This window comes from Microcebus murinus, chromosome 21 (assembly GCF_040939455.1).
Source record: "Microcebus murinus isolate Inina chromosome 21, M.murinus_Inina_mat1.0, whole genome shotgun sequence".
NCBI lineage: Eukaryota > Metazoa > Chordata > Mammalia > Primates > Cheirogaleidae > Microcebus > Microcebus murinus.
The window spans coordinates 37,680,250-37,693,698 of record NC_134124.1 but is presented as its reverse complement, the minus strand read 5'-3'; the positions used below and the strand labels follow the sequence as shown (position 1 = coordinate 37,693,698).

The window sequence follows — 13,449 nt, the reverse complement described above, 5'->3', positions numbered from 1 at the left end:
GAGAACTGAGAGGAAAGTGTGGGTCATGTGTATGCCTACTGCATGTTTGGCAACACAGGGGAGGCGGGTATTCAGGCCTAGCAAACACCTGGCTACTAGTTTTGATTCCTCTAAGAACATCATCGGTTTATCCCTCTCTAAAATGAGATGAACAATGGCCGCTGGTTTCAACTCTTTTCTGAGAGTGGGAGGCCCCTCCCTCTCCAGCTGACTGCCTCCTGGGGCCAAAGCTCAGCTCTGCCCACTCTCCCATTACAACTCTGACATATTGATTTTACTACCAACTGTAATTGTGTTGATTTTCTCTCCCCAGGAAGCCAGGTGGAGGGAGAGCTCCAAGAGCCCAGATTCTTGGGCCTCACATCCTGCCCACAGACGCCACAAAGCCTCAGTCCCCCCGCAGGTGGCACTCTGAACAGGATGGGGCAGTAATGGTGGGCACTTTGGCAGGTTGCAGAATCCAGAGGTTCCGTCCAGGTATAGACTACACAACTGCTACACCGGCTGCTGAGGCTTGTACTTGAGAAGTGAGGGCACCTTCCTGCCTGAAGTTTCTGATTGTTTACAGTCCTGGCAAAGGCAGGTTTCCTTGCCAGGGAGCTGAACGGGCACAATCGCTTTTGGGTATTAAGACTGCAGGTATTAAGACTGCAGCTCACCACACCCTGGCTGGGGCGGGGCTGCCTGGAGCCCCCAACCCCTCTTGAGGCTGGGTCTCCTCCCACATACGTTCCGCAGCTACAGGGAGCTCTTAAAACTGCAACGCGTGCATGCGACATGGCATGCTGAGAAAGAAAGGGGACATTTGCAGAGTAGAGAACCAGTGGTGGTTTCTTAGTTTTGACAACTGTACCATGGTTATGGTGGGATGTTAACAAAGGAAGAAACTGGGGAAAGGTATATAGGAAGTGTCTGAACTGTTTTTATAACTTTTTGTGAATCTACAACTATTCCAAAGGTAAAAGTTTATTTTTTAAAAACCCTGTAAAGGCCGGGCATGGTGACTCACGCCTATAATCCTAGCACTCTGGGAGGCCGAGGCGGGAGGATTGCTTGAGCTTAGGAGTTCTAGAGCAGCCTGAGCAAGAGTGAGACCCCAACTCTACTAAAAATAGAAAAAACTAGCTAGGCATGGTAGCACACGTCTGTAGTCCCAGCTACTTGGGAGGCTGAGGCAGGAGGATCGGTTGAGTCCAGGAGTTGGAGGTTGCTGTGGGCTAGGCTGATGCCACGGTACTCTTGCCCAGCTGACAGAGCAAGAATTTGTCTCAAAAAAAAAACACAAAAGAAAAAAAAAGAAACCTTGTAAAGCAAGTCATGTCCCCTCTGCAGCTGAACAGTCTTCAATGGCTCCCTAGTGCTCTCAACATAAACCCAAATTTTGCCCCTGGGCCCTCAGGGGCTGCTGCAACAGGCCCTGACCGCTGTGGCCTCTCTCCACCCCTGCTGCAGCCAACTCCTCCCTCGCTTGGACAGCCCGGCGGAGCCAGTGTCTCCTGGGCTCCCTGAGTGGGGCAACTTGCATTTGCTCAGCCGTTGCCCTTGAAGCCCAGTCCCGTGTCCGGTCTCAGGAGCACAGCCGGAGAGTGCACGCCTGGCCTGCCCAGGCCAGGCCGCAGCCACGCCTGAAGCTCCCAGAGCCCCGCTGCTGCCCACACTTCCGCACGCGCCTCGGAACACCGCGCTCCACCCGCTGACACCGCCACTGAGGGTAAACCGAGGCGTGGAGCGAGCCAGGGGCCCACCGTGTGCCAGTCCTGGGAGGGGGCAGTGTGGCCTTGGTTCTGGGTGGCCTCGGCGACAGCCCCCATGCCAGGAAGGAAACTGCCTGCCGCTGAGAAAGGAAATACCCGAGCCTCCCAGGGGCTGCCCAAGACGCTTCCTGGAGGGCGGCATGGCCACACAGGCCAAAGAGCAGCAGTCAGGAGGCCTGGCCCTGAGCCACACAGGAAAAGCAGCATGGAGGAGCCCTCTGGGGAAACAAAGGCACGGAAGGGGCAGAGGCTTCCTCAGAACACACAGGGCAGCAATCCCGGCCCCGGCCTCAGGCTGCCTGGACCAGGCAGGATGCACAGACAAATGGCGAAGGCCAGAGCTCTAGCAGACCCTTCCAGAAAGACAGGAAGGACTGCCTCAGTTTCCCTGACCCCTCTGGAGGAGATGGGTCACCCAGCTCCAGGGCTTTGAGGTCATCCAGGACAGCTGAGTGCCATCTGGAAGGGCTATGTGGACCGGCCAGCCAGGCTGCCCTGAGGCCCCCACACTGGGGCTCCAGATCCCAGCCCACCTGCAACAGGCACGGCTGGGGACAAGCCCCAGGCTGAGGCAGAGCCTGGCGGGACAGGGCTCCTGTGTGCACCGTGCACATGCCCTGGGGCAGTGTCTCCACCTCATAGATGAGGAAACTGAGGCCGCGAGGTGCCGCAGCTCATGGCTCTTACCTAGCTGTGGCTGCCCCTTCCCTCTGAACCCGGCCTGCTGGCCTGCAGGACAGGCACAGCACGGGCACCCCATGCAGGGCCGCTGGGAAGGGCTGGGCTCGCAGTGGCTTCAGTACCGAGCACTGCAGGTGCTCCACACATGCTCCCAGCCAGCAGCCTGGGCTACCGGGGACAGGGACAAGCCACTCCACTGTTTCCCGAAGTCAAGCACCGAGGCCCTGACTCACCGCCCTGGCCGGGACCGGTGGTGGGAGCCCGGGCCAAGGCCTGCTCTGCTGGGCTGCCTGGGAACCCCCGCCACAGCCGCTGACTCAAGCAGCCATTGTTTGGTTAGCTGGACGCCCCGGACACCCAGCCCCCCTTCTTGAAGCTGTTTCTCATTCCGGCCCAGCCTGGCCCCATCTCCAGCTCCCCTCCCCCCCGTCCCAGAGGAGCACAGTGTGGGCCTGGCAGCCAGCGCTCTCCCCTGCCCTCCCACCAGCTCCATGGGGGCGGGGCGGCAGAGTGCTGTGACACCCGTCCCTCCTCACCCCCGCCGGTTTCTGTCCCAGCTTCCTCTTCTGAAGGGATCGGGCCAGGAGCTGAGGGACAGCTGCCTCTCCTGGGGACCTTGGTTGTCCCTCCCTGGCCTGGAGGGACTAGGGGTCCTGCTCACACCCCTCCCTACATCCTCATCTCCTGGGCCTGTGGCCTCGGTCTGGCCCCGAGCCGCCACAGGCGCGCCCTCCCCCGGGAGCCGCCCAGCGGGCCCAGAGTGCCCACCCCGTGTTGTGGGCACAGCTAGGACAGGCAGCTCTGGGCCCCCGGTGAGCATCTCTGAGCTGGGTCCCACGTCCTGGGGACATGGAGGTGACACGGGCCCCTCTCTGCAGCTGCCTACATCCCAGCTCAGAGGCCCAGCCCAGATGGGAGGCGGCAGCTTTGTCCTAACAGGACAACAGCACCGACACCAAGCAGCGGTGGCTGGCACACGCATACGGCGCGCCTTGCGCCGGCCTCTGCCTGTACTGCCTCACGTAGCCCCGCTGCACCGACGAGTCGACGCTACTTTACAGTACAGGAAACTGAGGCACAGAGACGGCAGTGACTTGCCTGGGCATGCACCGCCAAAACGGCCAGATCCAAGCCTTCAACGCAGGCAGGCTGGCTCTGGCGTCCTCGCCTCAACCACAGCTCCCTGCCCGCCGTCGGTGGCCACCAACGGCCGCCAGAACCAGCCTCTCGGAGCTGGAAAGGGTCTGGGTTGCAAGCTGGGGAAACTGAGGCCTTCAGGGTGATGGCCAGTTCTGGAGGGCTCAACGCCCTCCAACACAGACGGTGGCAGAGGCTGGGGAGGGCGCGGGGTGGCGGCCCAGCCCTGCCAGGCTCTTCTCCCGCCGCCTCCACGCCAGGGCCTCCACGCCAGGGCCTCCGCCCGCCCCATTATTTACCGATCAGGCACAAAGTGCTCGTGATTAACGCCCCACTGGGGCCTTGCAGGGCCTCGTAATGGAGCCGCCAGCTTCCTCCCTCCTCCGGCAGAGATTTATCGAGTTTCAGGGGGGAGGACAGTGGATGGGGGAGGCCTCGCCGGCCGGCAGATCCTGGCAGCATCGAGTGTCAGCGAGTGGGCGGCGCACGCCCGTCTGGACGGCCTGTTGGTTCGGCCGGGCCCAAACATGGCCTTTGGAAGGAAGAAAACAGCAGCACTCGGGGTAGCCAGGATCCAAGTCCACGTGGCTGGCACTCGGAGACTTTCTGGGCCTGTCCTTACTTGGGGACCGGCTGGTTTCCATGGCAATCCCCACACCGTTGTCAGAGCCGGAGAGGCCCTCGGGAGGCACCTGGCCCAGCCTCCATGGGGGCTCTGGGTGAGAGCCTCTGTCTGTGGGTCCTGCTGGGACCTGGCAGGACTAATTCGGGACAGCAGCCACGGGGTCCCTTCCAGAACAAGATCAGCGATGTCTGCTCCTCCCCAAACGCCTTGCTGGCTGCTCGCAGCTCACAGGACAGCGTCCAAACCCTTGGCCTGCAGCAAGGCCCGGCACACGCTCGGCTTCATCCCTGTCTGCTGCCCAAGCCACGTCCCAACATCTCCGGGCCTGGGCCCCCGCCGTGTCCTTTGCCTAGAATGCTGTCCCCAGACCCATCAGTCAAATTTCTGCTCCAACATCCCCTCCTCCAGGAAGCCTTCCCGGACTCCCTCTGACGAGGCTGCCAGAGTGCAGCACTAGGTGTAGCATGTCTGCTGCCACGACTTCCTCCCTGATCGTTCTGGGGGCTCCTGGAGGGTAGGGGCAGGGTCTGACTGGTCCTTATTGGGGCCTGTCGTGAACACAGCTCAGTCCTCCACCCCCGCCTCTGCACAGCCCTACACCCTACAGAACCCTCCGGCAGGACTCTGCTAGAAGCCCAGACAGGCAACAGATGTTGCCAAGGAGGTGCTGGACTCCGGTGTGCGAGGGTGGAGACAGCTGCAGGCCCAGGGGCAGGAGCTCACACCTGGGGGCCCGACCCCAGCTCAGGACCATGCTGAGAAGCCCTCAGTGCCCACAGCAGCCCCAGCAGGGGCAGAAATTCCCTGGGCATCAGTTTCCCCACCTTTAAAATGGGTCCATTCACCCCATCCCAGCCCCTTTGGCTCATGCCCCTTCAATCAGTGTTTCTGGGGGACCCAGGGAGCAGAGGTGACAAGGAGCCAGATGACCACTCCGATCTTTACCCGCTGTGTGACTTCAGGCAAGCCACGTAACCTCTCTGGGCCTTCATTTCCCCTTCTGTAGACTGGGAATAACACTCATCTCATTCCCTTTCTGGGGGATTAAAAGACATACTATATGCAAAGTGCCTTTGCAAAGGGCTGACACAGGGTAAGTTCTCAAGAAACAACAGTAACAGTAGCAACGGTGCAACTGGGGCAGTTCTGGTGCCAGAGTGAGGGCTTCCTGGCCACTCCACAGCCCAACTCAACGCAGGTCGGGAAACTGAGGCCCAGAGAGAGGAAGGGAGCACCTGCCATTTGCCCCGTCTCACTGTGTTCCTGTTCTCACTGCAGCAATCAGGAACCCGCCCGTTCCTTAATCTCCACGGAAACGGTACCCGCGGGTGTGCAACGCAGACTCTGCAGACGGTGATGGTGCGGGAGCCGACTCAACCGGCCTGTGCCGACCCACCGTGCAGATGGGGAAATGGAGGCCCAGAGAAGCGAAGAGACTTGCCCCCGGCCACATGCGCCAGGTGCTTCCTGCCTGCCCGACTTGCTCAGGAGGCTGCCCCAGCCAGCCCCGGACCCCACATTATGGCTCGGCCTCTGCAGACGCCCCGCCGGCCTCAGCCATTCCGGGGCTGAGCCACCGCAGGGGCGTTGGTGCGAAGGGCCCAGCGGAGAGGGACCGCGGGACTCCCGGCAGAGCTCACAGCCAGCCAGCCGGGCTGCGCACCGCGCTCCCGCCAGCCAGCTGTGTGGCTCAGGGCGAGTAACATCCGCCCCCAGAGCTCAGTTTCCCCATGCGTCACCTGGAACAGCGACAGCGCCTGACGAGGGGCGTCCACGAGACCCAACGCGCAGGGGCCTGCGCAGTGCCCCCAGCGCGCTGCCCAGCTGGCGCGCGCAGCGCTGGTGTCTACTGGGCCGGAGCCGGCCTGCTCGCTCCTCACGCCACTCACGGTTGCCAGACACCCGCGGGCCGGACCCCTCAGCCCGACCCCAGGCCCCTCTGCCATCTCAGCCCGCCGTCCCGCCTCTGAGCACTGCCGGGCGGGCGGGCAGCCCCAGACGCACCCTCGCCGCTGCCCTGTGCATCTGCTCTCCTCCAAGGGCCGGCGCTCCTCTCCCAGGGCTCCCTGCCGGGCGGCCGGGCCAGAGACTGAGCACACTTCTCCCTCCTCGCTTCACCTCCACCTGCCACTCCCTGGGCACTGCATGTAAGGCTTCAGCCTCCCCGCGTCCCTGGAGGGAGGCACTGGCCCTGCTTTCTAATGAGAAAGCACAAGGCCCAGAGAGGGCAGATGGCTGGTCTTGGGTCACTCAGCCCATAAGCAGAACAGGACTCAGCGTCACCCCTGGGAGACAGGCTGACACCGTCTCCTGGCCCAAGCCCCATCTGTCTCTCCCGGCTAGAAGGTCATCCCGGCCAGCCTTGCCGGGACCGCCCCTCCTAAATCCCACCGAACGAGCGTCCCTGCTGGCACCCTTGGCTGTGGGGAGTTCACTCCCTGTCCCCAGCCCAAACCCGAATGTAAACTCCTTCTCGAAAGCTCTCTCCCTCCACCCCCACCTGGCATCTAAGCCCTTAAATTGGTACAAAAAATGCCTTCTTGACGACGTGCACCCACCCACCGCATGCCAGTTAAAAACTGCTTTTTTTCTACCTTTACTATAAAAAGATACCTAGAAAAAGCAGCATTGACATTTGCCTGTCACTTTTCCTTTTGTTTTAGAAATATAAATATTGGCCAGGTGGCAGTGGCTCACACTTGTAATCTGGCACTTTGAGAGGCCAAAGAGGGAGGACTGCTCGAGGCTGGGAGCTCAAGACCAGCCCGGGCAACATAGTGAGACCTTGTCTCTAAACACATGAACGAACTCAGCTGGGCATGGTGGCGTGCTACCTGGGAGGCTGAGGCGGGAGGATCGCTTGAGCCTACGAGTTGCACATCACAATGAGCTAGGATCGAGACACCACATTCCAGCCTGGGACCTTCTCTCCTTCTCTCGCAAAAATGTAAAAATGCGCATATTGTGGTCTTTCAAAGGTTGAGGAGACAGATCTGGGTAAGGAAGTTAGACTCAGCCTTCTCGGACCTTGCTGGGTGACCACGTCCCTCAGTTTCCCCCATCGATAGCATGTGCTGGCTTCCCGATTTGCTCGCACCCCAGACGGGCTGTGGGCTGTGAGCTGGGCAAAGGGAGCCCAGTGACGCGCGATGCAGCCGGGGCCTTCGCTCCTTTCTCTCAGTTTCCAACAGCCCCAAGTGTGCTGAGCAGGCGGGGCAAAGCTGGGGCCCTGTAGGGCGGGGCGAGGAGCTCCGGCCTCGAACTGGCACCTCAGCAGCAACTCCCCTGCATGCTGGGGGGTCTCACTGCCCTACAGGTGGAGGGCAGAGGGCACATCCTGCCAGGTGCATGGACCGTTGGAGGCCACCCAGACTGAGCCCTGCATCCGTGGGCGGCTTGAGGGATCCTGGCTGGCCCGGGGGTCATTAAGAGCTCCTCCTGGCAGGAGCAGGAGGCTGGGTTTCCAGGGCCTGGCTGAGCCTCCTGCTGGCAGGTCGGGCAGCCCTGGGGCCAGAGGGAAAGGCAGGGTCCTGTCACCATGTGCAGCCCCACACAGACCGCCCAGTGCCAAGAGCGCAGGCAAGATGGGGGGGGGGGCGAAGGATTCTAGGCTCCTGGCACCCTCAGACCAAACTCATGCTCTCCCCAGAGGCACCCCCCCCCATTCCTCACCCCAGGGGCGCCGACCTCTATCCTGTTGCTGGGCCCAACTCTGGCAGACTTCGGCCCCTCCCGCTGTCGGTCCCCCACCGCTGGGGCTGCGTCCAGCCCCTGAACCTGCCCAGAGCCCGCCTGCTACCCTCTGTGCCCTCAGGGAACAAGGCCAGCCCGGCCCCCAGCACAGGAAGTGCTCAAGAAGTGCCTGCAACCAAGCCCAAGCGACTGCATCGCTTCCTGAAGGTGGCACCAGACTCCCCCAACCGCCCTCCCTGTCTCCGTATTTCCTTCTTACTGGCTACCTAGGGACTTCCCAAAAATCATATTAAAATAACTGCAGTAATTACAAACACGCGTGCAGAGCACTCTACTAAGAGCTTCCCATGTATCATCTCATCTAATCCCCACAGGGCTCTATGAGGTAGAACTTACTAGCATTCCCATTCTGCAGAGGAGGAAACTGAGGTGCTCACTGAGAACCCGTCACTCCTCGGCCTAAAAGCCTTCGTGGCGCCGCGTCCCCAGGATAAAGTCCAGACGCCGCAGTACAGCCCACCCGCGCCCGCCTTCTCCTGCTCCAGCGGCCGGGCCGCGCCAGCCTCCACTTCCTCCTGCCTGCCTCGCTGCACGCCGCCTCCAGGCCTTGGCGCGGGCTGTTCCCTGCCCAGACCCTTTCCTCTTCTCCTGCCGGCTTCCCCGGCTACCCGCTGCTCGCCCACCAGCTTCCCCGGATGCCTCGGGCGGCCTCCAGACCCGCTCTGCCCGCGCTCCCTCACGGCGCAGCACCGTGCTGGACAGGCCAGCACATGCTGGCCACACATCCGTCGTCCTCTGCTCACCTGCAGCCAACAGGAGCAGAAGCAAAGTGAGTGACCATCGGGCCCCAGCACACAGCATGGGGCTGGGCGCACAGCAGGGCTTAGTCTTCGGAGGTATCCAACTGGGGCTAGGGGTAGGAGACGGTGGGGTCTTCACTGCTGCAGAACAAGCCAAGTTGGGTCCCTGTTCGCTATCTGGGACCAAGCCCAGAACCATGCTAGTACTGTCCCCTAGAGTAGCAACAACAAGAACAGCTGACAGCTACCTGGTCCTGACTGTGCACCAGGTACCAGTGCTTTGCAATGACGAATTCGTTTGGTCCCTAAAACAACCCTTTGCATAAGTATTGATTTTCATTGGCCCCACTTCACAGATGAAGAAACTGAGGCCCAGAGAAGTTACTTGCTCAAGGGCACACAGCTGGGAAATGACACAGTAGGACTTGAACCAGGCAGTCTGATGCGAAGTCTAAGTTTTTAACCTGTAGCTGGGCAGCTGGCAACAGCCTGCAGCAAGAATAAAGGTCACTGCCTCACACGCCCCCGTGCTACCGGCCCAGACCCCAGGGCCTCGGCACTTCTGGGGACACCGCCAAGCGGAACTGGCCCTGTCCCCAGCATGGGAGGAACACAAGTGTGGAGCACACATGGAAGGTGACTGGCGAGGCCTCAGAGGATGGCCTCAGCTGGGAATCTGCCTGGCCTTGGGGCCACTCTGCCGCTGGGGCTGCATCCCTGGAGAGGCCCTGCTGCCACAGGGAGAGGGGAGCCCAGCCTCCTCAGCAGGGTGAGTCACTGCACCAGGCCAGGCTGGGGACAAGGGACCGTGGGAACCAGGATGGCTCTTGGCAGAGGGGGAGGGGGAGCCTGGCCTGGCCTGACGCATGGCACAGATCAGCTGACACCTGGGGCCTACACGGGGCCTGGAACTGCTCGAGGACGGCCACGGGGTGCCCAGGCCTGCGCCCGGCCCCGCAGGACCGTCCCTCCACTGGGCGGGGGCTGCAGCGCGGAGGCCGACTCCGCTCTTCTCCTGAGCTCCCCGCGCCCAGCCAGCCTTGCTGGGGATGTGGCTCTGGAGGGGAGTGGCGGACGCCCGGGCCCTGCCTGGGCAGCCGGCCGACCGGGGCCCTGGGGGGCTGCTCCCTTGGGCAGTCTGCCCTGCGCACCCACTGCCGCCCATTTTCGGCAGTGCGGCCCGCAGGGCGGTGGGCAGTCCTGGGAGCCCAACCTTGGGAGAAGCAATCTGGTTTTCTCAAAGCCCCCAGTCGGGCACGCCCCTGGGGAGTGTTCATCTCCTGGGGGTCTCGCACAGCCTGAGGACCAGGACCCAGCCTCGGGAAGGCTCCGTGGTCACAGGAGGAGGCTGAGTCCGGCATCTGGCTGAGGGAGAACCGGGCTCCCGAGGGGAATGGCAAGTTGTGGAGTTGAAATGGGCCCCCCAGACGCAGGCCAGCGTGGAGAGCGGGCAAAAGCCCAGGGTATTTCAGAACCTCATTCCTCAAGGTGACAATTGGGGACCAACAGACCCACCTGCCAGGGCCGATGCTCCCATGATCCTTTCCTGGTGGACTCCCTTGAGGGGAACTGTACCCTATCCCCTCTGCACCCCTGTGTCATGCCACCCAAGATCAACACACACACTCACCCCCCAACTGGGTCCTCTTGCCTCTGCCCAACCCAGCCTCAGACACCTGGCCCCAGCCTTTCTGGCCACTCCGTGGGCCTCCCTGAGCCCCACAGTCCTCTCCTGCCCCATAACCCATGTCCACCTTCTCCCATTCTCTGGCAATCTGCCCACCTCAGCTGCCAGGGGCTCCTGCACCGCCCTCCCCCCACAGTAAGCTCCGTGTCCAGAAGGCAGCAAAGGCTCGGCATTAAGGACACAGATGCTGAGGCCAGACAGCCTGGGTTCAAAGCCCACTTCTGCCAGTTCTCAGCTGTGTGATCTTGAGCAAGTTACTTAACCTCTCTGTGCCTATTTCTTCATCTGTATAATGCAGATGAGAATAGAGCCTACGTTGGAGGATTATTCTGAGAACTGAGTCATGAATTTAGCAGGTACTCCACAGTTTCTGTTTACGGACCCCCCCCCCCCCATCCCCATGCCTGGTACCTGCTAAGTGCTCAGGAAATATTTGTTGAACAAGTGAATGAAAGTTGGCCTCAGGGAAACACCTGTTTGCCAACCATGCAGCCTCCCCAGAGTACCTAGTGGTTCCCAAATATCTGTGTCCCCTGCCACAGACCTCCAGCTGCACACCCCGGCCGCCCGTGGCAGCAGCACTGCCACAGCACCCGTCTGGCCTGCGCTCCCGCAGGCCCCAGCTTGCTGGCACACGGGTGGGGAACACATGCCCCGCTACGTCCACTCCGCTGCCCCTCTGCATCTGCAGGACCCAGGTGCACACCTGTGTGCCTCCCTGCACACCCGCCACACCCATGCACACATCTGCCAGTGTGCAGTGGTAGCTCTGACAGGCTGACACGGCCGTCCCCGACACACCCTTTGTTAGGCATGCATGAACTTCCCGTGCACTCAGCATGCACCTGCAACCCGCGTGCGCACACCTGGGCTGTATGCCCACCTTCGAGGCTCTTCAGCTAACGCCCACGTATTTGGGCAACTTGGACCCCTCCCAGTATACCTAGGTATGTGCACCTGTAACGCAGCACTCACTGAGTCCCCAAAAGTACCCACCTGGGGTATACAGGCGCCAGTAGTACCCCTTGGGGTAAACTTGTATCCTCGTGTGCACACCTGGGTCCTTGCACACGCACATCTGGGCCCACTCACGCTCACACCTGTGACCTCCTCAGCTCACAATCCACCTGGTTACCTGCACTCTGCGGGTGCCTGGGCCAGTCCCCCGCGCCCCACCATCAAAGCGTACCTGGATGTTGCGCTTGCGCTCGCAGGCCGGCCCGGTGCCCTGCACCACACTGTCGAGCACCGCGACCACGTCGGGTGCCGGCTCCACGAAGCAGGCGGTGCGCGCGGCGCGGATGGCGGCTCGCACGTCGGCGAAGCGGAAGGCGCAGAGCGCGGCCGGAGCCGCGCGGCCCCCGGGGGCCACCTGGGGCCGCTCGAAGACCGCAAAGAGGAGCTCTCGCGCCGGGAAGACGGACACCAGGCGGCTGTAGAGGTCGCCGCGGCCCGCGCCGCCCGCGCACTGCAAGCCCAGCTGGATGTAGGACTCGGTGAGCTTCTTGGCGTCGCCGCCGGCGCCGCGGGGCAAGCAGATGCGCGCCAGCAGGCTCCGCGCCTGGCTCTCCTTGTCGCCCGCGCGCGCCTCGCTGTTGAGCGCCAGGTACGCGTAGGACGGCGCGCCGGGCGGCGGGGCTGCCGGGTGCAGGAAGGCGCGCACGAAGCCCAGCTTGTGCTGCTCCTTGGCGCCCTGCTTGATCTTGAGGATGTTGTCGTCGGAGGGGTTGAGGTCGAAGGTGAAGAGCTTGGCCAGGTCGCCGCGCGCATCCAGAGAGCGGATGGCGATCTCGGGCGTGTTCTCGAAGCGGTGGTCCTCCAGGCTGCGGTTGCGCGGGAAGTAGGCGCTGCCGTAGCCGGTGTACGTGGCGCCCACGAGCAGGCGGCTGCCCCGCGCGCCGGCGGCCGGCGGCAGCACCAGCCCCACGGTGGACGCGTTCGGGTGGTTGGCCGCCACGTTCAGCATGCTGGGGAACACGGTGACAGGCTCGGCGGGCGGCGCGGCGGGCGGGAAGCGCACGGCCACGGCAGAGATGTTGCCCCGGCGCCGCAGCTGGCAGAAGCCCTGGTAGATGGAGCCGCACACGACCACCAGGTCCTGGCCCGGGTCCAGCTGCAGGATCTTGTTGTAGTTGTCCGTGAGGCGCCGCGGGTGCTCGCACGAGGCCTGGGGCAGCTGCGGCGCGTGACACAGAGGGCTGTCGGCCACCGGGCCCACGGCCGCCTCGGCCTCCAGGCTCAGGTTGGCCCCCGACAGCTGGTACAGGCGGTTGACGGCCGCCAGGTACACCGTCCCCGCCGCGCCGTCCAGGGCGAAGTTGTTGGTGGGCGTGGGCGAGGGGAACCGGCGCTGCACCTCCAGGGCGCCGACCCGCGCCGCCCCCAGCAGCAGCAGCAGCAGCGGCAGCGGCCGCCGGCCCCGCGGGGGCACGGGCGGGCGCGGCGGGGTCCGGAATGGCGGGCGCGGCGGCAGGGGGCTGGCCGCGGCGGCCCGGGCGCTACGGGGTGCGCCGCCCGCGGCGCGACGAGCCATCCGGGCGTGCGCGGGCTGCGCGGCGCGGCGAGTGCATGGGGCGCGGCGCGGCCGGGAGCCGGAGCCGGGAGCCCGGAGGCCGCAGGAGGCGGGGGCGGGCCCGGGCCGCGAGGCGCTTCCTGCCCGCGCCAGCCGCCCCCAGCCTCGGCGCCCCGGCCGGGCTCGGCAGCGCCGCGCAGCCCGGGGGCGGGGCGGGGGCGGCCCCGCGGCGGACACGCCCTCGCGCCCCGCCCCCGCGCGCCCGCCCGCCGCCGCATCCCCGGCCCTCCCCAGCTCCCGCCCCGCACGGCCCGCACGGCCCGCGCCCTCCAGCGCCTCCTGCGCGGCCCGCGCTCCCCCGGGCCTGCCTGCGCCTCGGTCCCCAGTTCTGGCTCTTTCCTCTCACTTGGCCGCTCGGCCTGCCTCACTCCCGCTTGTTTGCTCTCCTCCGTTTCTCTCCTGTCTGTGTCTCTGTGCGTCTCTGCACCCTTCCGTGGGTTGAGTCTCTCCTTTTCTCGGTCTCTAGTTCTAGTTCTCCTTCCCTCCCTCTGACTCCCAGT

The 13,449-nt window shown here is 63.5% G+C and overlaps 1 protein-coding gene across 1 annotated transcript in view; it reads right to left on the bottom strand.

Annotated features, from left to right (window-relative positions):
- The window catches only part of PLXND1 (plexin D1), a 50,716-nt gene extending 37,769 nt beyond the window's left edge, over nucleotides 1-12,947 (bottom strand). The window contains exon 1 of the mRNA XM_012785307.3: nucleotides 11,567-12,947. Within this exon, the coding sequence (XP_012640761.3) occupies nucleotides 11,567-12,910 (1,344 nt within the window). The 5' untranslated portion in view covers nucleotides 12,911-12,947. The remainder of the gene's footprint in view (nucleotides 1-11,566) is intronic.
- Between the last annotated feature and the right edge of the window lie 502 nt (nucleotides 12,948-13,449).